Source organism: Balaenoptera borealis, assembly GCF_965194805.1.
Source record: "Balaenoptera borealis genome assembly, chromosome: 7".
Taxonomy (NCBI): domain Eukaryota; kingdom Metazoa; phylum Chordata; class Mammalia; order Artiodactyla; family Balaenopteridae; genus Balaenoptera; species Balaenoptera borealis.
The window spans coordinates 16,841,797-16,869,079 of NC_138864.1; the positions used below are offsets into that span (position 1 = coordinate 16,841,797).

General features: G+C 38.9%; 1 protein-coding gene across 16 annotated transcripts in view; it reads right to left on the reverse strand.

Annotated features, from left to right (window-relative positions):
* Positions 1–27,283, reverse strand: part of SUGCT (succinyl-CoA:glutarate-CoA transferase) — a 792,254-nt gene that overhangs the window by 547,939 nt on the left and 217,032 nt on the right. For 15 of the 16 annotated variants that reach the window (XM_082399856.1, XM_082399855.1, XM_082399852.1 and 12 more), the window contains one exon: positions 1,170–1,241. The exons of the other annotated variant lie outside the window; for it this stretch is intronic. In XM_082399856.1, coding sequence (XP_082255982.1) covers positions 1,170–1,241 — 72 coding nt within the window. The remainder of the gene's footprint in view (positions 1–1,169; positions 1,242–27,283) is intronic. 16 annotated transcript variants of the gene reach the window in all.

Below are 27,283 nucleotides of genomic sequence, written 5' to 3' on the forward strand. Positions count from 1 at the left end.
TTAATTACCTGTCTGGATGATCTATCCATTCATGTAAGTGGGGTAGTAAAGTCCCATACTATTATTGTATTGATGTCTAGTTCTTCCTTTAGCTCTGTTAATATTTGCTTTCTATATTTATGTGTTCCTATGCTGGGTGCATAAATATTTACAAATGTTATATACTTTTGTTGGACTGGCCCCTTTATCAGTATGCAATGCCCTTCTTTGTCTCTTATCACAAAAGTCTATTTTGTTGGATATAAGTATTGCTACCAGAGCTTTGTTTTGGTTTCCATTTGCATGAAATACTTTTTACATCCCTTCACTTTCAGTCTGTGTGTGTCCTTACATCTGAAGTGGGTCTCCTGTAGGCAGCATACATATGGGTCTTGTGTTTTTATCTATTCATCTACTCCATGTCTTTTGAATGGTGAATTTAGTCCATTTCTATTTAAAGTAATTATTGATAGGTATGTACTTATTGCCATTTTGTTAATTGTATTCTGGTTGTTTTCTAGTTCCTCTGTTCCTTTCTTTTTCTCAGAAAAAAAATCCTGGCATTAAAAATCCCCTTAGGGGTTCCCTGGTGGCGCAGTGGTTGAGAATCTGCCCGCCAATGCAGGGGACACGGGTTCAAGCCCTGGTCTGGGAAGATCCCACATGCCGCGGAGCAACTGGGCCCGTGAGCCACAACTACTGAGCCTGTGTGTCTGGAGCCTGTGCTCTGCAACAAGAGAGGCCGCAATAGTGAGAGGCCCGCGCACTGCGATGAAGAGTGGCCCCCGCTTGCCGCAACTAGAGAAAGCCCTTGCACAGAAACGAAGACCCAACACAGCCAAAAATAAATTAATTAATTAATTAATTTAAAAAAAAAATCTCTTTAAAATGACATTTTTTCCCTTTTTGTTTGGACTAGTAGACAGGTCAATTTTTAGCATAATTTAAGCTACTATGATTCTTCATTTAAAAATACAGCCAGATACATCAATTTTACAAAACCAGAGTGCTAATTTAGACCCTGTCCTTAGCATTTGTAAGCATAGAAAAAGCATACTTTTAGGTGCTAACACAGGAAGTCTTGAGTATAGACTTAGCAACACTGCTCTAGGCAAAACTGAATTTTCCTGGCTTTGTGCAAAATGAGTTGTTACATATATTATCCACCCATCCCAAATATTATAGATTACCTTGCACACAGTAGCAAACTGTTGGTTATTTCCTGCTCCGACTACAAGATATCCATCCTTGGTTTTAAAAGCCTAAAATAAATACATACATACATAAATATATAATTTTACATATTGAGAATACCACAAAAATTGGCTTTAACTTTTCAAACTTTTATATAGAATCCTTGTTCTAAAGTAATGTTATTAGTTAAATCAATATCAACTAATTAGTATACTTTTCTCTTATATTTGCATAGTTGTCATTTGAGGTTTTCAAAGCACTTTCTATCTCTTCCAATAACTGTTATATCATTGGAAGCAGGGGGGAAAATGTGTGATTTAGAAAAATAAAGAAAATACTGGATTTTTATTATAATTCATAACATCAAATTCTATATTCATTATAGTATGGATTAACGTTGGATTTTCCCCAAACTTTGTGTTTTGTTTGTTTCCCATTTTTCTCATAGGGCAAAAAGAATGATGGTACATTGTTTTCTACAAAGCATACAAAGAATACATGGAAAAAAGGAAGGAAATAAGGGAGGGAGGAGAGAAGGAGGAAAGAAAGGAGAGTGGGGTGGAAGGAAGATGAGTAATGGAGCTATATTTTTGTCTTTGAAAGTCTTAGATATAAACTTTTGGCTAATTTTCACTTTCTAGTAAGTGAAAAATGACACACCTAGACCTCGTGTGGCTTTATGTACCTGAGAATGCCTGTTCCTTTTAGGTGACATGTTCATTTGGTAAAAGCCAGAGACATATAAGTAACCGATGCCTCCACCTCCCATAGCCTTAGCCCCATGGAGTACTTTGCAGCCCTCCCTGATCCACATTTGATCACAGTGATGGTCGGAGGAACCAAATTTTACCCTCAGAAGGCCTCATTCCTGCTTTCTTTAAGTAAATGAGTTGTTTTAGTTTCCTCTCTATGTAAAACTTGCTCTGTATCTCCACCGACTTTTTCTTCACTTACACCTGCCTCTGAGAAAGATAACTTCTATCTTCCTTGGCACATCTTACTCCTAGGCTAATGACCTTAGTTTTACCTTCACTCACATCCTTCAGAACCCTGCTCAATTAACTTTTATGTCTTCACTTACACTGGATCCTTTTCTTCTGCCTACATATAAGCTCATGCTTACACTAAAAATATTAGAAATAAAATAAAATTTGGGGCTTCCCTGGTGGCGCAGTGGTTAAGAATCCTCCTGCCAATGCAGGGGACACGGGTTCGAGCCCTGGTCTGGGAAGATCCCACATGCCGCAGAGCAACCAAGCCCGTGCGCCACAACTACTGAGCCTGCGCTCTAGAGCCCGTGAGCCACAACTACTGAGCCTGCGCTCTAGAGCCTGCGAGCCACAACTACTGAGCCCGTGAACCTAGAGCCCGTGCTATGCAACAAGAGAGCCACTGCAATGAGAAGCCCATGCACCGCAACGAAGAGTAGCCCCCACTCACCGCAACTAGAGAAAGCCCACATGTAGCAACAAAGACCCAACTCAGCCAAAAATAAATAAATAAATAAATAAACTTTTTAAATAAATAAATTAAATAAAATAAAGTTTGCATCAATCCTGACACCCCTCTCAAGCTATCTTGAAATTTTCTCCCTTCCCTCTATCTCTAAATAATATTAAAGTGTCAGTTCTTCACCAACCACCACATTCCAATGCCCTTTGTCATCAGGATTCTTATCCTAACACCACACTGAAATAATTCTTTCTTGACCTCTCTGTATTATTTGGTACTGTTAACCATACCCTCCTTCAGGAAACTGTCTTGTCTCTAGGCTTTGTCTGGGTTCATCTCCAATCTCTCTGACATGTTTTCCACATGCCCCTTTTACAGGATTATCTTCTCCTAACCTTCAGCATTACTTAAGCGTCTGTATTTGGTCTTTTACTTCACTTGCTTCTTATGGTAGCCACTAGCCACATGTCAGTATTAAATTTAAATAAACTAAAATTAAATCAGCCAGTCACAAAAGACTACAAATTGTGATTCCATTTATATGAAATGTCCAAAATCGGCAAATCCATGGAGACAGAAAGATTAGTGCCTGCCTAGGGCTGAGGAAATTGGGGAAATTTGGAAAGTGACTGCACTAGTACCGGCTTTCTTACTGAGGCAATGAAAATGTTCTAAAATTCACTGTGGTAATGACTGCACAACTCTGTGAATGCACTAAAAACCATTGAATTGTACAGCTTCAATGGATGAACTGTATGGGATGTGAATTATATCTCAATAAAGCTGTTATTAAGAAAAATTAACAGTTCAGTTACACTGACATACTAGCTACATGTCAACCATTCAATAGCTATATGTGGCTAGTGGCTGCCATGTGAGACAGTCCAGATAGAGAACATCACAGAAAGTTCTGTAGTACAGTGCAGGTAGACTCAGTTGGTTGACTGTATTTTTTTTTTCTTTTATTCTTCCTATATACTATGTGGTATCCGAAGAATGTGAGGCAATTAATAAATGGTTATAAAATGTTAATAAATCACTCAAATGATTGCTTCCGTATAATAGAGTTGTGGCTAAAATGGATCTCAAGCAAAACACTATAATCGAAAAAAAAAAAAAAACACTATAATCGGGTTTTATTCTATTTACATTTTTGCTTGATTTGGAAATTAATGCTACTGAGATATTACATGAACTATTTTAAATGTTTATATTCCCTTATCCACCAGGCAAGGGAATATAAAAGCAAAATTAGTGTTATACCTAATGCATTAGTGTTTCTCAAACTGCAGAAAGGAGGTCTACAACAGAGCTATGAGTGAGGACAAGGATTTTGAGCAGAGACGTCTCAACAAACCATTGATAATTATGAAGTCACACAGGTTGTTTGTTGGCTTTCTTTTTTATGGGGGAAGGGTGAGTTGGGGAGTGGATAAGCAATGTGAAGTAACAATGTGTGTTGCCAAGTATAACATGAAGAAAGGTTTTCAAAATTTTGGATCAGTGACATGTTCAATGAGTTTACATTTTGGGGGGGTGTTCATTTCCTTTTAATTAATAAAGAAGTGCCTGTTTCTTCCTTAAGCCTGAACCATAACATGAAACATGTTTTTACCAATATAATTTTTTTTTTTAATTTTAAGCAGAGGTAATTAGTTAATGACCATTGGAAAGTAAATACTGAATAGCAGCTCAGCCACCAGGATATAATTAGACTAAGGCTCCCCAAGTAGACTTGTTAGGATGAAGGTAAGATTGTGAGTTCTTTACACGATTATTTGTTCCCTGTTATTATTGCTACAGTGTTTATTTAATAAATATATTTTAAATAAGAACTTTAAAGTACTATATTTTGCTATATACTGAATGTTTATATCCTCCTCAAATTCATATGTTGAAATCCTAACCCCCCAGTGTGATGGTATTAGGAGCAAGAACACAGCCATCTCTGAACCAGGGAGTAGGCCCTCACAAGACATCAAATCTGCCAGCACCTTGATCTGGGACCTCCTAGCCTTGAGAACTGTAAGAAATAAATGTCTGCTGTTTTAGCCACCCAGTCTATGGCATTCTGTTATAGCAGCCCAAATGGACTAAGAAATTGGTACTGAGAAATGGAGTGCTGTAACAAATACCTAAAAATGGGGAAGCAGCTTTAGAACTGGGTAATGGGCAGAAGCTGGAAGTTTTGAGGTGCGTGCTAGAAAAAAGTCTGCATTGCTGTGACTGGACTCTTAGGGGCAATTCTATTGAAAGCTCAGAAATAAAAGAGAGTTGTAGAGAAAGCCTCAATCTTCTCAGAGAATACCTAGGTAACCCTGAACAGAATGCTGGTAGAATGCTGGGCGTAAAAGCCATATTGATGAGGTCACAGATAGAAATGAAGAACATGATATTGGAAACTGGAGGAAAGGTGATCTTTGTTATAAAGTGGCAAAGAACTTAGCTGAATTGTGTTCATGTTCTAGCGTTTTGCAGAAGTTAGAAACTTCTGCAAGTGATGAAACTGGATATTTAACTTAAGCTATTTCTAAGCAAAATATTGAAGGTGTGAATTGGCTCCTCCTGACCGTACAATATAAATAAATATAAATATAGTGCAAGTTAAAGACAAGCAAAGAGGAAGCAGAAATTAAAGATTTGGAAAATTCTCAGCCCATCAATACTGTAAAAAATGAGAAAGTATGGTCAGAAGGAATCACTAAGGGGATGGCCAAGTGACCGTTTAAGGAGATGTCCTTCAGTAGGTGAATGGGTAATGCACTGTTATACGTCCAGAAAACGGAATATTTTTCAGCACTAAAAGGAAATGAGCTATCAAGCCATGAGAAGACACAGAGGAACTTTGAATGAATATTACTAGGAAGCTAATCCGAAAAGGCTACATACTGTATGATTCTCAACTATATGACAATCTGGAAAAGGCAAAACTATGGACACAGCAAAAAGATATCAGTAGTTGTCAGAGACTGTGGGGAGGTAAAGATGAATACGCAGAGCATAGAAAATTTACAGGGCAGTGAAAATACTCTGTATGATACTATAATGGTGGATAAATGTCATTTGTCTAAATCCATAGAATGGACAACACCAAGTGTGAACCCTAATGTAAACTATGAATTTTGGATGATTATAATATGTCAATGCAGTTATACCAATTTTACATGTGGAGGCTGTGCGTGTGTAGAGGGAGGAGATATATGGGAAAATTCCTATACTTTCTGTTCAATCTGGAACCTAAAACTGCTCTAAAAAATTAATTTAAAATAAAGAAAAGCAAGAAGCATCCTCGTGGTGATGATAACATTCTGTATCTCAATGTCAATATCCTGGTTGTGATATTGCACTAGAGTTTTGCAAGATGTTACCAATGGGATAAACTGGGTAAAGGGTACACAGGCTCTATCTCTACTATTTCTTAAAATACATGTGAATCTACGATTATTTCAAAAGTTTTTCTTAATTAATTTTTTAAAAAGATGATGGCATATTAGATTAGGGCCCTGACAACAGAGGAGGAAGAAAATGGGTTCAAGAAATATTTAGGTGGTAAAATCTACTCATTTGGTAATCTACTAGTTGGTAATGACTTGAATATGATGGTTAAGAGTTGAAGGCTGAGGAAGAAGAAGGTGTCATGGGTAACATGTAGGATTCTGAGGAACTTTTGAGATACTCCAGTGGAAATTTCAAGTGAGCAGGACTTGGGGACCAGATGAAAGGCTGAGCTGTAGATAAAACTTGGGAGTCACTGGCTTATAATCTATAAGTGAAGCTATCACATAGATGAAGTCACTTAGGAAGAGAGTTCAGGCTGTAGAGCGGGAAAAAAAGGGAGCCAAGGGATAATCTGAAGGCCACCCCCATTTGAAGCCCAGGCAGAAGAGGAGTTAGCCAGGGAATAAGATGAGGACTGAAGAATGCCCACAAGGTGGTCTTTCATCAACTCAGCAAGTGCTGTGCTGGTGTCACAAAGTGGACAGAATGCAGTTTGAAATGGATCAAGGATTAAGGAACAGTTATGGAGATGGAGACAGAACATGTGAACATCTGTTTGAGAAGTCTGGCTATGAGGGGGGAGAATAAGCAAAAGACTGAGAACATAGGATGGGCACGGGTGCAGATACAGGTCCGCATGATGGTTTGGTGATGGGAAGTTGAGGAAGTTCCCGGTGGATGCTTCTATTTGCTTGTGAACTAAGGGGTGAAGTCATCAGCTGAGAGCAGCGTTGGGATAAATGAGACTGGAAGACCGAAAAGAGTGGAGACGTTCTGATGTATCATTGAAGAGAAAGGGACAGAAAAGTGGCCAGATAAGCATAACTGGAATGCTGAAGTGCTGAGAGCCCAAATGAGTGATTTTCTCCATCGTCTCTCAGTTTCAGACGTAGAATAAATGGATATTTGCATTCTCTAGCGTTTTGTCAGATGGATATGACAAAAGATACAGGTGTAGGAAAATTAGAAAACTAGCCAGAAGGTTATTGAACCATGAGCTATGGACTATCTAGATATGGAGGAAGGTGATAGAGACAGTAGGAGGTTATGGATAGGGCAAAGGGAGAGGTGTCAGTGGATAAGAAATCCTGAGGAAGTCACAGACCAACCATAGTGGGAGTAGTTGAACATGCACGGTGGAAGACAGGAGACTATGGATGGTCAAGATGTAAAATGCTTCATGTAGTGTTTACTGAAGCGAAGCAGTTTCAATGTGAAGTGAGAGCTACAGTGTGAGGTGAATAGAATAGTTGCTGATAAAAGGTAGGGACTCAATAGATATCATTATTATTAAATAGTTACTAATATGCTGGTTCCTACATAAAAGGAACTCCCTAGTGCACTCTAAGCCTTTGGATCTTGATTCCTGGGCCCTTAGCCACTCTGCAAACTCTCTTACCTCATAGCCTTGGTCACCTCACTCCCCATACCAGGCAAGATTAGTGACCACATGCTATGCACACACACACCTCTAGCAGGTTTTCCTTCACAGGAAGAACTAAAATCAAAAGCATCAGACTGGCCCACAAACACTCAGGGCTGGGATGTTTCCCTGGTAAAGAATTTAAGCCTCAAGAGGAAAGAAACAATTGCTTCTGCATGAAATGATGAGGGAAAGGGCAGCAAGTGTCTGTAGTTTTGAAAGGACAGGCCAACACCAAGCCTTTCCTCATAGGAGACCAGATTTCATTATTCCTGAGAAAATAAACACCTCTCATTGTGAGCTGTGCTTATTCAAGGGTGACAAGTTGCACTGGTAGGGAGACTACACAAATCGCACGGTTTTCTTCACATTCTAGTCATAATCAACCCCTTCTCCTTGGGAGAAAGGTGGTTTTCAGGCTGAGAAAATACTGATGGATCAAGGGATTAGATATCCCAAGGAAACTGCACAACTTATGAGCACATTGGGAGACATGTAAAGAGGACACAGGGGTTCAAAGTTTAGTTCCTGTAGTTAGAGCAGTTTCAGATGTAAAATGTGACCACACCTGAGAAACTGAAGGGGAGAGATGTTAACATACAGGGGTAGAGAATACTGAGCAGACATGAAAGCAGAGAAGTAAGAGGGTCAGTCAGGAATTCCCATTGCTCTTGAAGTTGCTATTGATCCCCAGATACTGTGCTTTCTGAGCTTCCAGCCATGCTAACCTGCTCTGACGATGTCTTCATTATTGAGCTGACTAAAGACAGAACTACAGAAGGACTTCTAGAAGTTCTGCATCAACTCAATATATTATCAGACGATCAAATGGGAAAAGAAAAACAGGAACTTCCTCCGTCACCCTCTCAAACTACCGTATCGGCGCATCAGTATTTTCTCTGATCTAAAAAAGGTACATACAGTTGGTAGTGTGCCTACTTCAAAAAACAAGAGCACAAACTTCAAACCCTCCTGGAGCTACTTAATTTTTAACAAGATTTTCTTCCACAAAAGGTAACCATTGCTAAACGACTTCATCATCCACTGGAAAGAGACATTCCATGAAGTTTAACTCATGGCCATGAGAATGTTTTCTGGAATGTCAAGAAGTTACTGACTTTGGGTCTGTGCTAGTACATCGTGACAAATTTAGAGCAGTATTTCCTACCACTAACCGTTCAGTTCACCTTATGGCTGAGCCAGATGGCAATGAGGCACAAACTGCTTACGGCTCAAGAACAGTCATCTATGGGACGGAACTGTGCAAAGTGGTACAGGAGCCCGGGAGGCCCTAATTTCACCTACTACCTATTTCTCTACACATTTTTTCATGGGGAATAAGCAGTTTTGAACACCCATTTCTAAATACTAAATACAAGCCCTTGTCCTGAATTCTAGAATAGCTTTGAAAGCAATATTATGTACTGATTTCCTGCCACCCCAGATCCAGGTCAGGATTTTCCAATACCATAGGAAGTTTGAATGTTGAGGTCCTTCAAATCAATTAAATTCCATTTCAAATAAAAAATATTTAGAATTTTCAATCACTCATTATCTGATACTAGGTATGGAGGCAAGGGCAAGAAAGGAAATGGAAACTGTCTTATTTTGTATCTTCTTCACAAATTATCAGTGGATATTATTTTTCTTAAAAAAAGAAGGCTTTTGTGAGGAAAGCCGGCTGTTATTCAAGAAGGCAGCCATCGTGTATCTTGGACATAATGTACAATGGCACATGGGGCTGTTTTTCCTGGAAAGTATGGGTTAGAAACCAGTTTTGATGATTCTGAATCAACTGTTTTATAAATTGATTGTTTTAAGCCAGATTGTTTGGAAGAGCCTGCCAAAAGCACCTACTATTTAACGGAAAGTAACAAAAATTTCTGGACGAGAGTCCACACTGATTTTTCAGGAGCTCTTCAAGGTAAAAATTCCTTGACTGTGTTAAGCATTTTTTAAGTGCTCTTTGTTTTATCTCCAACATGTTACAACAGTCATAGTTCCGTACTAGTTATGTACCATACGTGAGAATATCATTTCTGACAATGAGCCTACATTTATCTAAGACTAGTTAAAAGCATTCATAGGCTAGAACTTTATTCAGGCTGTCACCATTAACAGTTCACCTTCTAGCAAAAAATATAGCTAGAACATAATATTAACCACAGTTACAATAAGAATATTATTGTAAAGTGGATGATAGAGTGGATTGCCAATAAGATTTTTGAAACATATTTTAACTCCATCATGTCTCAAGATTTATCAATGATAAAACGTAAGGCACACACGGTTAAGACTGGGATTAGGGGAGAGGCCTGACATTAGACCTACCCACTAGACCTGAAGAGGCACTGGGGTACAGGTCCAGTTGAAAGTGGAATTTCAGCCCAGAGTATAGAAAGTGTGAATAAGCATGGCTTAGGAAGGCATTCAGCCAGATAAAGTATGGGGGTATAGGGAGGGAATGGAGTAAGAAATTTTGACAGACTAATTCTTGAAAGTCTGACAGTAGGCAGTCGGCTCCTGAGATTTATAGGCAGAGGCTGCAGGATCCCAGTTATGGGAATGAGGTTCAGAGACTTGCCTCCAAATTCCCACAGGAAGAATTGTGAAAGCAAGCCAAAGGGTGGAGGGATAGTAACCAGATAGTTAACTAGATAAGAACCTCAGAGAATATAAGCAAAAGCAGAAGCCCAAGCCTTTGAACAAAGACATATGAAGCAATGACAGTGACATCAGGTGAGCATGGGAGTCTGGCTGGCAGATAAGAACTTAGAGCCTGCTGCAGCTACACCAAGCATCTAGGACAATATCTGGCATAATAGAAGCTTAATACATTTTATTAAATCAAGGCCGATGTATTAATGCTCGATCACAGCAAACCAAGAAATTCAAGAAATACTAGACAGTATACAAAAGGCTTGCTGGCAAAACTAGGAAACATGAAGTAGGAAAGAGGAGGAAGTGTCAGGGACCCAAAGGTGAGGACTCACTGAGAATGACAAACATACTCAGAATTGATTCCCACAACAAACTTCCTTCTTCACAGGTTATTGCCTAAGTTTAAGGGTGAAGATAAGTTTAAAGAGAGATGGAGAATACAATTCCATTAGGAGTTCCGGATGTATCCTGTAGTTGGAACAATGTAAGACTCAGTCCCCTTAATTAAGTACTTATTCATGCTACCATGGTCAAAATTTAGCCCATTCACAAGACAGCCCTCCCATTTTCAGAGGCCATTTAGGTGGCCTGAAAGATCTCTTCCTTTATCTCCCTAACGCTCAAAGCCAAGGGTTTCTTAACCCATTGTGGTGTTTGGAGGCAAGGAAGTTGTTATCCTATAGGATGGTGAGGAGAAATCTCCTAGCATCTCACCACAGGGCAGGACCATCAAGGATGCATTCATACTGCCACCACCTCCAACCATCAATTCCATCATCATCACCCCAATCCGGTACCCATAGCAGATGTTGCTATGTAACTTTGGCACTCTGTCTTGAAGCATATAGGATCAGCCTTAGTATTCTTTCCAACAAATAACCCAGATAGCTACTACCAAATAACTGAACATTAACTGGAAGTAAAATTTCTTTTCCATCCAAATATAAAATGGGTTCCTGTACAGAGCCTTGGAATCTAAAGTATACAGGTTCGCAAAACATCTTTGGGCTTGGCCCAAAGATCATGGGAAGAACTAATGGCTACTCAACTTATGCAGTGAAGAATAAGTGCTTATGGTAAGGCCCGGCTGACTCACAGGAGCAAGTGAAATGTAGTCCTCATGGGATAACCAAGAATCTTAAACAAGTCAACTCCAGGGTCCAAAAAAGCTTAGAGGAAGGCTCCATCTTAAATATTTATAGACATCTCTAACTAAGGAAAGTGATGGAAAAGGTGGTAGTCTGCATGCTGCTGGTAGGACCTTGATGAGATGGCCACATTCCAGGATCTGAACCGGTTCTTTAAAGGACTCATTCCTTCTTCTGTGTGATCAGGACCTGGGAGCCTAACTCAGGCCATCTGTCATGCATGTGAGATTAAGGTAGAGACCAGAATGATGAATTGCTACTGTATAGTGAGAAATAACTATATTAGAGGACAGAATCTTTGAAGACTAAATGATCAATGAATTCTCTCTCTGGGAAACTAAAAATCAGAAGACAAAATTAACAGAATTGAGCATGGATTAATTACTTCTTGTCTCAAGTCCTTATGAATCTGGAAACTGAGTGAAGCCTGAATCTTCGATGGAAAGGTCAGTAGATCCTTCTGTGTGTGCCTGTAAGAAGCAGGGGAAAACGAGCCCAGGCAGAGGGAGTCATGCTGAATTGCTAGAGGACTGAAGTCTCAAAATGTACCTCAACTATTTCCATTTCATGACATACAAGAAAAAACAATATGTACTCTGAATATTATTCTGTACATTCCTGTTTCAATCACTGGCGACCCAAAAGCGTTGGACTCACTCACATGGGCACATACACCACAACTGAGGTCATGGGAGTGTTATGCAAGGTTCTTTTGCGTCAAAATTTAGACCAACTAGGAAGTTGTCCCTTCCAAAGTAATTTAACATCAGAGCCATTAGAAGCATTCTTCCAAAACAACCTGAAAAAGCTTTTTCAGTAAGTCCTTCCAGTAGGTCAAAAGGTGAAGAAAGCAATAATTCTTTTCTCATCTCCATAACCACTTAAGAAAAGGTATTTGGTATTTCTATAACCCCTGCCAACATTAACAGGTCATATTAGCTAAAAGGTCAGGGGTTACAGGAGATTCTCTTTTATTTTAGAGTTTATTCTCTGTTTGAATAATTGTTTCATTTCAGTTCCTCTGGGATTCATGCTCTGTAAATAAAGATGGGAGCTAGTTAAGCATTTTTATGCATAATAGAATGTGCTGGAAATAATTTACCATTGCTTGTCTTCTCAAACACTGAAATTCTTCATCCCAATTACGGTAAATGTTTAATTTCCACTCCTCCCTCAACACCCCCGAAGAAGCAGCTCTGTACATGGTATGACCGACCACTCCTCATCCCTGGTTGACGAGACTCATGTGGATACTACTCCCAAGCCAGCCAATAGATTCAGCGATCAGGAATCAATTACATAAGCTTGATAATTCAAAAGGCCACTTGGGGGTGGGGCTGGAATGACCATATGAGGCTTAAGTAAGTAAGTAAGAAAGCCTCAGAAAGACTAAAACTGAGACAAAAGACCAGACTACACCAAAGAAACAGACAAGGACTAAGCAACTGCCGCATGCCCGACGGCATCCTGAGTCTCATGAAATGGAACTGTACTTTCCTTTCTGCAAAACCTCTGTAGCTTTACAATAGCCTCCCCTTATCCACCCCCCCATCCCTGTTTATGAGTTAGCTTGACTGCATTTCTGCTTGTTAGAACCAAAAAAGATTTAATCCTAGATTTCCTAAACTATGCTATATGATGCAAATTCAGGGTCAGTATGTGACTGAAGTTCTCCTGCACACTGGAGTTTGGAGGAGTAGTGAACAAGAAGGCTGGGTCTATATCTTATGGACTTATGATCTTTTTGCTCCACACAGGGCCTGACATATAGGAGGATCTCATTTATTTGAAAATGGTTTTTTACAGAAGATTTTAAGCCAGAATTTCCCAAATTAGTTTCACAAAACACTGTTCCGTAGGGTGTTAATAACAATGTTCCCTCTGTTTTTCTCTCTCAGCACCACACACAAAACTTTTCTTCACTTGAATAAGTTTGAGAAATGCAAGCTCAACAGCTTTTTTACTCTACTTTTCAAAACCCTTAATGTGCTAGCAAATTTATGAATCTCCAAAAGGGGCCTACAATTTTTAAAAAGGAGTTTGCCAAATTAGTTTGATCATGAAACTCTTTTTGGTAAGAATGCCAATTAATTTTTCCCAGAAGAGTGTTCCACAGAAAAGTTTGAAAAGGGCCAGGCAAACTGTCAGGTCTATACAGGAGCAAGGACCCTGCTGACATCCAGAAGAATCTATAGAGTGTGACCTTTCATTTTCTTCAGTGTTGTTTCACAAATTAACTGATATATTTAAAGTCTGATTTAATATTATCCCCTAAAGAATATTATCCCCTAAATTTAATATTATCCCCTAAAGAATAAACTATGTTTGCAATTTTATACAAGTCCCTAAATGAAGGCTTTGGTTAAACGCCAAGAGAATGCTGATTTATTTTGCCTTAATCCATATTTTCCATCCAATAAAGTTCAGTTTTTTAAATATGATAGCTAATTATTTAGACAGGGTGTCTTTTTTTAAAATGATCATGAAATCTCATTCATCAGGTGTTCTGAGAAGAAAATGACATTTGCAAAGACCAAATAGTTCTTCAGGAACTTCCCTCCACATGTTGTTCAATGAATATTCAGTTTTTAATTACCTAACTATATATAATAAATTATTTTGCTCTCAGATAGTAGTCCGTCTCTGCTTCCATTCTCTACCATTCATTCATTCCTCCCTTCCTTGCCTGGGATGGCTCCTATTCAGCACTTCACCAAATCTACTCTCAACTGACATCTTAATCACAACATTTTTTTCTCAAAGCCCTCACTTTTTTTGATCTCCTTGCCCCTCCTAAACGCCCTCTCCTGTTTTACCCTGGAGAGAAACTATGCAATCTTACTTCCTTCCAATCCAATTCCTCCTACTCTGTGGGATTTCTGTGCTTTTCTCCTCAGTCTCTTTCTTCTCCTTCAGCTTTGTGACCTCACTCACTCTCAGAGATTGAACCATGACTTCTACAGGAATTCTCTTTGTAACACTGACCCACTTCCAAATTCTTGTCCTAAATTTTTCAAAGTTGGTAATAAACTGAACCACTTAACTACCATCTAAACCAGGACTGTGACAGGTTAGAAAACCACTTGGGGGGCTTCCCTGGTGGCACAGTGGTTGAGAATCTGCCTGCCAATGCAGGGGACACGGGTTCGAGCCCTGGTCTGGGAAGATCCCACATGCCACGGAGCAACTAGGCCCGGTGAGCCACAATTACTGAGCCTGCGCGTCTGGAGCCTGTGCTCCGCAACAAGAGAGGCCGCGATAGTGAGAGGCCCGCGCACCGCGATGAAGAGTGGCCCCCGCCTGCCACAACTAGAGAAAGCCCTCACACAGAAACGAAGACCCAACACAGCCATAAATAAATAAATAAAATTTAAAAAAAAAAAAGAAAACCACTTGGGGAACACCATCATAAAGCTGGAACACATAAAGGGTAAAAGTGTAATGAGAAAGACCCGCTCATGAGAAAAGGTGGGAGGAAAAAAGACTTCCCTGAATAATCTGAATCATGGCTTTTCCTTAAAGAGGTTCAAGTCTATCAGTAGGGTCTGAATAGCAAAAGCCAAAAAAATGGTCCCTGCTTTCCATTAGGTCCCTTAGGGTGCCATGCAAGAAGTAAGTACAAACTCTATTTGGAAGGACACCCTCAACCTAAATTGCAAAGGATTTACACTGAGACAGCCCAATTATCTTTGAGCCCACAATCCAACATTACACAATATACAAGGAAATAAGCTACTATGAGCAGGAGGTGGCAGAAACAATAAAGAGTAGAATCAGAATCACAAGATCTTCAACTAATGGTGTTTCCAGATATAAAACATAAAATAACCACAGCTAAAATGTTTTTTAAAATGAGGGGTAGATTCAAACATATGAGAAAAGTATAAGTTACTCTCAAAAAAGGTACATTTTTTAAAGAACAAGATAGAATTTTTAAAAATAAAAATATAATTGATATTTAAAACTCAATGGACAGGTTACAGAGCATATCAGAAAGCTGAAAGGAGAATGGCTGCCTGGAATAGAGGTTTTTAAAAATTAGCTAGAATTCAGCATATAAAAGAAGAGATCAAAAACGTAAAAGTGATATTAAGAGACAAGGAGGTTAAAATTAAAGCATCCAAATAGAGTTATAGATGGAGAGAACAGAGAAAATGAGGGAAATGCTATATATGAAAAGATAATGCCTGAGAATTAATTCTGTAAACTCAATGGATCCCAAGTGGGACAAAGAAGAAGAAACGTACATCTAGATAAACCATAATAAAACTGAAGAATATCAAAGACAAAGTAAGAATGTTACAATCATCCAAATAAAAAGATAACCTGTCCTTTTTAAGAATGTCATTTAGATCGGTAACAGAAACCTCTATAGCAATAATAGAAGTCAGGTGATAATTCTGAGATATAATAACAGACAACATAGGATTTCTTTTCAACATAACAGTTTATACCTAACTAAAATATTCTTAAAGAATAATCTTGAAATAAAGTCATTTTCAGACTAATAAAGTCCGAGAGAGTTTATCACCACCAGATCCTCACCAAAGCAATTTCTAAAAAAATATGCTTTAGAAAGAAGGAAATTAAACCTAGAAAGAATGAGATACAAAAGGGAATGGTGAGAAAATAAAATAAAATATAGTATTTGAGTGAATCTAAAACACTAATATTAAAATAATAATAATAATAATTAGTAAGGCAGTAATGAGGATGAACCACTAAGATCTCCCTTCAAGAGAGAACCTGATGTGGGGTGACATCAGCAAGATGGCAGAATAGGAAGCCCCAGATCCTCTTTCCCTCAACAACAGTACATAGACCAATTCCCTTTGTGAGAAATCCAGAAAATGGTTAAGAGGTTCCTGCACGCCAGGTCCCCAGGCAAGTGTGAAACCAGTCACATCAAAGCCAGTAGGAAAATTTGTGGCACTCGTCTGCCATACCCCCCCAACCCCTACTCAGTGCATCATTATTGGGAGAAAACTCCAGTTGCTGGCTTCTTCCTGGGGAGGGAAAGAGAAGACTGAGACATACAGCCACTGTGCAGGCTTTTTGAGACACTGCCTGAGGGACGAGGTTTCTGTCTCACCTGTCTCAGAGAACTTACAGGACACAGTATACTCTAGACACCTGAGGGCTGCTGAGGAAAAAAAAAAGAGAGAGAGAGGGAGAGAGAGAGAGAACTGGGTGGCATCTACTATTCCAGAGGACCCACAGTATGACAGACAGAGGTGTACAACGAAGTGGCCGCTCACTCAAACAGGGGAAGAGACGAGTAAAGTACGCATCCAATATTCCAGCTCTTCAGGCGGCTGCTTAAGCAACTGGCTTCTGCCTCTCCAGTCTCAGAGCACTTATGTGACACAACATACACTAGATACCTGGGGGATGCTGAGAATAAAAGACAGCTGGGAGTTTGCTGTACATCTAGAGAACCTGCAGTACTGCAAACAGACACCAGAGGGAGGAAGAGATTATGAGATCCTGAAAAGAGAAAGTGCAGTCCAGAGAAGATGCATCCACCAAAAAGGTTTAAAAGGCCTCCAGGATCTCTAGCTAGGCTGATTGGTAAAGGTCTTTCCCTTTACAGAGCCAGCACATAAAGACTGGAAAGGTGGCTGTGGTTTTTCAAATGCATGGATCCCAGCACAAAGTTATAAGGCACATGAAGAAACGGAAGCATGGCCCAATCAAAGGAACAAAATTATTCTACAGAAAGCGACCCTAAAAAAAAAGGTTGCTATGAATTACTTGACAAAGAATTCTAAATAGCCATCATAAAGATGTTTGATGAGCTCAGGGAAACTATGCATGAATAAAATGAGACAATCATTAAAGAGAGAGAAAATACAAAGAACTAAAATGAAATTTTGGAGCTGAAGAATACAGTAGCTGATTGAAAAAATTCACTAGAGTTTGTTGTTCACTAAGTTAACCAACAGCAGACTTAACCAGACAGAAGAAAGAATCAGTGAACTCAAAGATGAGTCATTTTAAATTATCCAGTCACAGGAGCAAAAAGAAAAAAGAATGAAGAAAGCATAAGGGACTTATGAGACACAATAAAGCAGACCAATATACACATGTGAGAGTCCCAGAAAGAAAACAGAGAAAGGTGCAGAAGGACTATTGGGAGAAATAATGGTTAAAAACTTCCCAAATCCAGGGCTTCCTTGGTGGCACAGTGGTTAAGAATCCGCCTGCCAATGCAGGGGACACAGGTTCGAGCTCTGGTCTGGGAAGATCCCACATGCCGCGGAGCAACTAAGCCCATGCATCACAACTACTGAGCCTGCGCTCTAGAGCCTGCAAGCCACAACTACTGAGCCCATGCACCACAACTACTGAGCCTCAGCTCTAGAGCCCGTGAGCCACAGCTACTAAAGCCCGCGTGCCTAGAGGTCATGCTCCACAACAATAGAAGCCACCGCAGTGAGAAGCCCGCGCACCGCAATGAAGAGTAGCCCCTGCTCACTGCAACTAGAGAAAGCCCGTGTGCAGCAACAAAGACCCAATGCAGCCAAAACTAAATTAATTAATTAAAAAAAAAAAAACTTCCCAAATCTGGGGCGAGAAATGGATATCTAGATTCAAGAAGCCAAAAAAACCTCAACTAGAATGAACCTAAAGAAGCAAGTCCTTCCCTATCAGTAATTACTCAAAATATAAATGGATTAATCCCTCCCATCAAAGGCATAGAGTGGCTGAATGAATAAATTCCAAACTGAAGTTCAAGATAGAAAAAAAGAATATTATTTATTGACTTCTCTATGAATTCACTAATTCTCTCTTGCTGTATACAAACTGTGGTTAAATTTATCTAGTGGGTTTGAATGTCAGATATATTTTGGTACTCTTTAATGCCTATTAATTCATTTCATATTTCTGTTGAAATATCCTATCTTTTTATCATCATTTTGTCCATCTTTTCCTCTATTTTTTTAACATATTAATCATGATTAATTTTGAAGTCCTTGTCTATTAATTCCAGTATCTGGATCATCTCTGTGTCTGCTTCAATTGATTATTTTATACCTTCCTTACCAGTCACTTTTTCCAGCTTTTTCACATGTCTACAAATGTGTCTGTTAAACGTTATAAAGGATATGTTGCAAAGGCTCCGGATTATGTCAACTTCCTATAAAAATTCTGGGATGTTTCTGTTAAGTTTTGTTCTGATGGGCAGGTTGAATTACTTAAAAGATCACCTTGATCTCATAAAGAATTGGCTTTAGCCTTTGTTAAGGTTGGTCTATTTCAGTATTGTCCTTACTTCTAGACTTTGGTCCTTATTCAGAGGGTGTAGTCTTTCCATGTTCCCAAGATAACAGTACAAAGTATTGACAAAGCCTACTTTTAGCAGAGCACATCACAATTTATAAAGAATTTTCATAGATGTTATTTTATTTGATCAGACAGGTTCTTTTACTAAGAGAACGAAAAGAAAGGATTCAGCACATACCACAAAACATCCAAAAGTTCTCCAGATATAATAAACTATTCCTTGTCCCAGAATATTTATTCAAGTCACCAATATTCATTCATTTGATACATATCTATTGTTGACCTACTATATCTTCTTCTGGGTAATATATTAGGCACAGGGGGAGACAAATATGAATAATATACTCTCAGAAAGTCTAATGTAAAAGCTTATGATCTTGTGGATAAAGGGAGAAATGAGAGGGCTGATAGAACCGAAATGTCTTCCGTCTCATTTGGTTTCAACATTTTCTCTTCATGGTTGTATTTTGGCTTACAAATAACATACAAATAAATGTTTCTTATTATTGGTGAATTTATTTGTGTCTTCTCTATTAATCTTTAATGCACAGGCTTGGCATTCATGCCCATGTGATTTACCCCCTCCAGCTGCTTCAGGTTGCACCGATTTCCCACAAAACTCCATGATCAAAAGACCGAAATTAAGATGTATAAAGAGCTTAGAAAAAAACAAGTATTTCCAAGTCTATTGGAATACATAAGAAATTTATGGTGGGGACAAATTTGTTGCTCAGGTTTTTGGAGTTCAAATGGATTTTTAAATGGCCTTATTGAAACCTGGAGCCGCATTTTAGAACTAAACTGTAAATACAGCTGTAGCCAGTCATCATATCACTTAAAAACTCATTTTGAAGCAGCAGAAAAAAAAAAAATGTTTAGAAAATGTCATATCTAGGGGCTTCCCTGGTGGTACAGTAGTTAAGAATCCACCTGCCAACGCAGGGGGCACGGGTTCGAGCCCTGGTCCAGGAAGATCCCACATGCCGCGGAGCAACTAAGCCCGTGTGCCACAACTACTGAGCCTGCACTCTAGAGCCTGCAAACCACAACTACTGAGCCCACGTGCCACAACTACTGAAGCTCGCGTGCCTAGAGCTCATGCTCCGCAACAAGAGAAGCCACCGCAATGAGAAGCCCGTGCACCGCAACGAAGAGTAGCTCCCCACTCACTGCAACTAGAGAAAGCCCGCATGCAGCAACAAAGACCCAACAGCCAAAAATAAATAAATAAATTTTAAAAAAAAAGAAAGAAAATGTCATATCTAAAAGAAGATGTCTACTGGCCATCAACGATAAGTTTTAAAGTAGCTAATAACAATAGATATTAACTTGGTGTTATTTAACAGTTATCTTTGTATAAGAGTCCAAGAGGGAAGGCCACCAATGATCTTTGAATCTAGTCAGCATAAGGTCAGTGAAATTTGTCTTACACTCTGAATCTCTTTTGAGTCTGGGATGTACCCAGCTCACCTGTATACACTGGAAAGCGTAATATTCCCTGTGTTGCACTCCTTGAAAATACTAAATACCCACCTTGTTGCCCTGCTCAGGGAACAGGTTTCTGTCTCAATTTCTCTACTGCGTACCTCTTTTATCTGTTCAGACTAGAATGTTATCCTAAATTGTGAGTGACTTTTCTAGGACTCTGAGAACCTAATAAGTTCTCTAAGTACTTTTGTCTCAAGGGATAGAATTTTCTCCCTGTAACAGATCTCCCACCATGAAGAGACTGATCACTTGGGATTATAGCGATAACTATTCTTTACTAAGTGGTTATAATCGTGCGGGACTCTATGCTAAATTCATTTCATGAATTACCTTGCTTATCAGCACATCCATAAGATGTAGATAGTATTATTATAAAGTTACTGTAGAGGAAACTGAAGCCCTGAAAGATAAGCAACTTTCTCAAGCTATTAGTTAGCAGAGCCTCCCTAGAGCTAAGGTGCTACTGCTTTTCTGACTTTGAATATACCACCCCACTACTTCGATATCTACCTGATGCTTGTCTTTCTGGTTCAACCTGACATCCTTAGATAATGATTACCTGATCATAACCAAGATCATAATATCCTTTATAAACGGTGTATGGGTCCATTCAGGAAATTTCACGAGGGCCAGCCTCTGCCACCCAGGTAAGGGTCCCTTACTTTAAGCCTTACCCTATCTTTTCTTTCAGCTATATGCTGAATGTCACACATATGTATGCTGAGGGTCACTTTGTAGAGCCCCAGTGCCACCTCTCCTAAGTAATGAAAGCCTCAATTTTGTCCAGATCCAGTTGTCATTTCTCGCCCCTGAATGTTCGGTCTTGGAGACAAAAGACCTGGATTCTGCTACTAACTTACTATACGGCCTTAGGCAATCACTTAAACTTGTCAGGTCACAGCTCCCTCACTTATAAATTTAGGGTGTTGGACTGGTCCCTTCCAGCTATTAAATTCTGTGATTTTAAGATCAAACATGAAATCCTGATAGGAGGACTGTAATAAAACAATGAAAAAGAAAGAAAATGGTCTGGTCTAGAAGATCTTGCTTATTTTATTATGAGTGTTTGGGGCTATTTTATGTATGTTTACATGCACTTAAAGACATTTAAAATGAGGACATTTTACAAGGTAAGAAACAAGAAAGCCCTCACACACATGAGATTTCAAATGTAGCTCCAGAGTTCACAACACCCTCATCGTGTATAAACAGAACACAGCATTTACAACCACTTACGCTGCAATATATTCCTTTTGGCTGAGAGGTAATGTCAACTACGTGAGCTTCTGAGAACACTAACCTTCGTTCTTTATGTTGCTGAGTAAAGTAATGCTACTTTGTAAAGACATAGTGTCCTTAGGCACTCAATCTAATTATTACTGTGGGTTTGTTTTTGTTGTTGTTGGTTTGTTTTTGTATATAATTATAATTGTCCCATTCATCAAGCACCCACTATTGGGTCTGACTCTATGCTTGGTAATTTACATGCATAATCTCATTCTTCCAACAAGCCTGCAAAACATGTATGACTATCCCACTTTACTCATAAGAAAATCAGGTCTCAGAGAGTACAAAAGCTTAGCTAAACACTGTTAAATAAGAAACCAAGACAAGAACCCAAGTCTGTTGGGCTCCGCTCTGCCATTCTTCTCAAAGTAACTTAAATCTGCTTGCTATTTAAATAATAATAGTAGTAAAGTTTATTGAATCCTTACTGTGGAATAATGCTTGTAAGGGTCCCAGCAATCTTTTCAGTTAGACACTATTGTTATCTCCATTTTACAGGTATGGAAACTGAAGCATAGAGAAGTTAAGTAATTTGTCCAGAGTTACACAGTTTTAAAAGATCAATGCTCTCAAACCCCTTCCTGCAAACCACCTACAATGTGGCAGAAGCTCTAGGTCTAGAGGGAAAGTACTCATTTCTTCTCAAGTTTCACAAATTGATATGTAAGATGATTAGAGGATAAGGCAATTATTGTAGCGTCTCAAATCACGGAATTCTTCCACATCTACTATTTTTCCACACATCTACACATGTATCAAGTATGTATGAAAAGAAACTGCCTTCCAGCCTTGCACATGTTCGCACATCCCTGTCACCATCTCAACTGATTCAGCTCCCTACACCTTGCTTCCCTTCTTTATGAAAAGTACATAGGCAAGTTTCTCTGCCCATACCAGTAAGGCCAATGATGATGATGTTATCTTTTTTTTTTCATTTGCATTTGATTTTTATTGAAACATAGTTGATTTATAATGCTTCAAGTGTCAGCAAAGTGATTCAGTTTTATATATATACACACACACACACACACATATATATATATGTTCTTTTTCAGATTCTTTTCCATTATAGGTTATTACAAGATATTGAATATAGTTCCCTGTGCTATACAGTAGAACCTTGTCGCTTATCTATTTTATATATAGTAGTGTGTATCTGTTAATCCCAAATGCAAATTTATCCCTCCCCACCTTTCCCATTTGGTAACCATAAGTTTGTTTTTTATGTCTGTGAGTCTATTTCTGTTTTGTAAATAAGTTCGTTTGTATATTTTTTAAAGATTCCACATATAAGTGATATCATATGATAACTGTCTTTCTCTGTCTGACTTACTTCACTTAGTATAATAATCTCTAGGTCCATCCATGTTGCTGCAAATGGCACCATTTCATTCTTTTTTACAGCTGAATAATATTCTATTGTGTATATACACGTCATCTTTATCCAGTCATCTGTTGATGGATATTTAGGTTGCTTCCATGTCTTGGCTATTGTACATAGTGCTGCCATGAACACTGGGGTGCATGTATCTTTTCAAATTAGAGTTTTCTCCGGGTATATGCCCAGGAGTGGGATTGCTGGATCATATGGTAGCTCTATTTTTATTTTTTTAAGGAGTCTCCATACTGTTCTCCACAGTGACTGCACCAATTTACATTCCCACCAACAGTGTAGGAGGGTTCCCTTTCGATGATGATATCTTTTAAATTCTTTCATGCTCAGCTGTTTCTAACATTTGACACACTATCCCACCATGGCAGAGCATACTTTAAAATTTAAATGTCAAAAAAATAATTTATGAGGGATAGTGTAGTTGATCACCTAAGACTTGTTTTTACTTACTGAAAATTGAGTGTAAGTAGTCTGGTACCAGCCCAAAGAGAGACACATAACAAATATTTTGTCCAAGAAATGAGAAAAAACTTCAAAATAGGGAGCATAAATAATATATGGCCAGTTGTAAAATATGTGTTAAATATCATAAAATTTATGATAAACCTTAATTCCAAATAAACTCCTTGATGTTGTAAACATACACTGTGCTAGAGTGTTTAAATATATATATACACAGAATCAAATTCTCCACTGCAACATTAATTTTCCATTACCTTTTCGATAGTATCCTGTGAAAACATACAAATATTCAAGATGGATACTTTATAATAGTCACACATTGGAGCCAGTGTAATGAGCTTTATGTCAGTATTTCCATTTAAGCTACTTTTTTCAGTAGGTTAATGACTGGACCGTAAAAATGCAGTTAAATGAAAGCTGGCATGTGTGTTCTTAGGCAGTGACATTTTTAAAAGTGAAAAGAAAAAAAAAAAGCAACTGTTGACCATTTAGAAGAAGATTTTTTTTTTTTTCAATTATTTTGAGGAGCAGATACTATAGAAGAAAGTTAAACCAAAGCTTTTAGCAATTAGATTTATAAATACATTTTGAAAGTTTGTTGCTAAATATAGTCTTATCTTTTTCTACAAAATAATCTGTGATTTCAGGTACTCTGACATACATGTTCTTACCAGATATGACATGCCTCAGCAGCAACATTAATATTTTTCTACTGTCACTGATCACAGTATTTGGGAGTCTAGGTATTCCTAGAAGGGTAGTATGCCAAAGAGTAATAATGGAATTAAATGTGAAATGATACTCCACTTAAATGTTTACCTGGCTATCTGTTGACAGAGCTGGAAATATGGGCCAGGCATCAAAGACATATAGGTTAAGGTGTCAGCTCTGTTGTTTGCTACTTTGTGCGACCCAGGCAAGGTATCTAACCTCTCTGTGCCTCAGGCATCCCGTTTTTAATCTGATAGTAATAGTACCTATCTCATAGGATTCATTCATTCACAAGATTGAGCACCTACTGGGGCAAATAGCTATAAACTAGACTTCTTGGAACTTGCTTTATTCAAACACAGTTTATGGTCTTCTTAAATCATGGAAAGTTCTCAAAGTAAGTGCTAGTGATTCTTAGTGATTACATGTTCTAGAGAGGCTGTTTGTTTCCACTCTGGTTAGTTCTTTAAGACGGCAGGGATGGAGTGCAATGAATAGTCTTAAATCTCATTGATTATTTGGCTATTGCAGAACATCTGCTTAGTGTAAATGAGATAAGGTAGCAAATCTACCTAAAGCACCTGATGTTTAATATAACTAACATTCACTGAGCATCTACTTTATTTAAGGACAGTGCCAAAGATCATATTCAGTATAAACTGACTGGAGTGTCTTGAAGAGATACAACTCCAAGTGTAGGATTCTTTTTTTTTTTTTTTTTTTGGAGTGTAATTGCGTTACAATGTTGTGTTAGTTTCTGCCACACAGTGAAGTGAATCAGCCATACGCATACACACATCCCCTCCCTCTTGGACCTCCCTCCCCCTCCAGCCCACCCAACTAGGCCATCATAGAGCACCGAGCTGAGCTCCCTGTGCTATACAGCAGGTTCCCACTAGCTATCTATTTTACACGTGGTAGTGTATTTATGTCAAACCTAATCTCCCAGTTCATCCCACCCTCCCCTTCCCCTGCTGTGTCCACAGATCCATTCTCTCAAGTGTAGGATTTTGATGTGAAGAGAAAAGAATGAATTCTAGGGACTTCCCTGGTGGTCCAGTGGTTAAGAATCCGCCTTCCAACGCAGGGGACGCGGGTTTGATCCCTGGTCAGGGAACTAAGATCCCATATGCCGCGGGGCAATTAGCCTGTGCGCCTCAACTACTGAGCCCGCCTGCTCTGGAGCCGGTGCTCCACAACTAGAGAAGCCTGCGTGCCACGACGAAGATCCCACATGCCGCACCTAAGACCTGACGCAGCCAAATAAATATTAAAAAAAAAAAAAAGAAAACAAACAGAATGAATTCTATACAAAGGAGAAAAAGACATATGCTAATACAGCACGGAAAATAGCCAGGAACTAACTGTCACAAAGGGTTCAAAGATAGTGGAAAATGAGTCTGAACAAGAAGGTATAGGCCAAATTGTGAAAAGCCCAAGAAAGCACTTATACATGATTCAGTGAAAGATGTTGACAGTTTTTCCAAAGGTTTAAATGATTAAATGAGATAATACATATGGTAACTTTTAGCACAGTGCCTGCCACATACTAACCACTAAAAAAATACTGGCAAATAAATAATTTATTAAAAATTTAATTACACCCCATTCTTAACACTAACAAAATACTACCAACATAAACATGGAATCATGCAACATATTTCTAGCCCCTCCCCACCTGCTCCCACCATCTTGTATGTATATTATAAATTTAAGACTAATTTAGAAGCAGTAAAATCCATTTTAATTGTATTCCACCAACTTCCAGGAATCAAAAGAAAAAGTACAAAGAGTTCTTCAGGTCACCTAGACCTGGTCTTGATAAAGGAACAAATAACACAAGTGGTAGATATTAGAGTTCAAATGTTAGGCACCAGATCACCAAAACATGGTCAATATTTTAATATCTAAGGGAGAGAGCTGGGGCAAGATTAAGGGCTCAAGGCTAGAAGAACAGAGCACTTCTCTGATAACTGTTCAGAAGGACCTGCCATTTTCTGTGAACGAGTCACAATTCAGTGCTAGTGCACAGTCTTAGGGATGGTGACAAGTACCAGCTTTGGGGAATTCTCAAGGAAGCACTTCCTGACCTCCTTAGAAAGCAGGATCATACTTAACTGTTTGGCTCAACACTAGGTCTCCAGTGCCAGGCACACAGTAGGTGATCAGTAAATATTTGTTGAAGGGACAGATGACAAAACAAATCAACAGGCACATGGAATTAGGGCCAATCATCCTTCCAGACTGGAGGGCAGGAGGAATGGTGAGCCTGGATTCTGGTAAAGTACCCTGGAGCTTGGTCTGGTCAGGACAAGAGGTAAACTGTCACTTGCCCTTGGGCACTCAATGTGAATGTTCATGATGCTAGAGGTGAGGTATTGGGGAGAAGACAAAGGAAAAGGCAGGCAATAGATCTCCAGGAACTTGACAATAAGATGGAGACTCAGATAATTAGATGAAGGTGGAAAGTAGAAGGTTAACGCTAGAAAAAAATCCCCAGACCTGCAAAGGATAGCTCCTAAAGATCTTTGAAGGGTCCAGAGGTCTCAGTGGGTTGATATGCATCTAGTATTACAGCTCTCTAGCTGGCTGGATAAGATAGACTTTGCAGATGCAAAGATGGGGGAAGATAAAGAAGGGGACTCCAAGAGAGAGCACAGGGTGGAAACTGAACAAATGGATCAGATAAGAACAATGGATTGATAAGAACATAGGTTAAATAAAGGAAATACCGAAAATACGGTCAGAGAAAAGTCTTGGATTCTTTAACAGCTTCTGGGTTATGGAAGCTGGATTTTAATCAATAAACCTTACAGAGCCTCTGTAAATTCGTGAGCAGGGGAGAGACCAGATCAAAGCTCTGCTTCCAGGTTCAAGAGAGTGTATATTAGAAAAAAAGAGGAAAGGGTGTGGCTTGTATAATGGTTCCAGGCAAATGAAAATTAGATAATAAGGTAGGGTTGTGTCCATGGAAATGGTGATGCAAATCACAGCAGCACAAAGAGCCAGTAGAAGAATCTCCCCCATAGTACACTTAGAGACCTCAAACGAAATGTGCAGACATAATCTTTGTAAAAAGCAACTGACATAATTTGACCTGACTCCTGCCCACCTCTATACCTCCGTTTCCCATCATCGCTCTCGAGAAACTTTTACCGCAGAAAGGAGCAGCAATACGCCCCACCTAGTTACCTACCCACTTAACTTCACAGAATGCTATTACTTGTTATCAGAATGTCCTATCCCTACTCTCTTCATTTATCAACTCTTTCTCATGTTTCAAAGTTCACCTCAGCATCT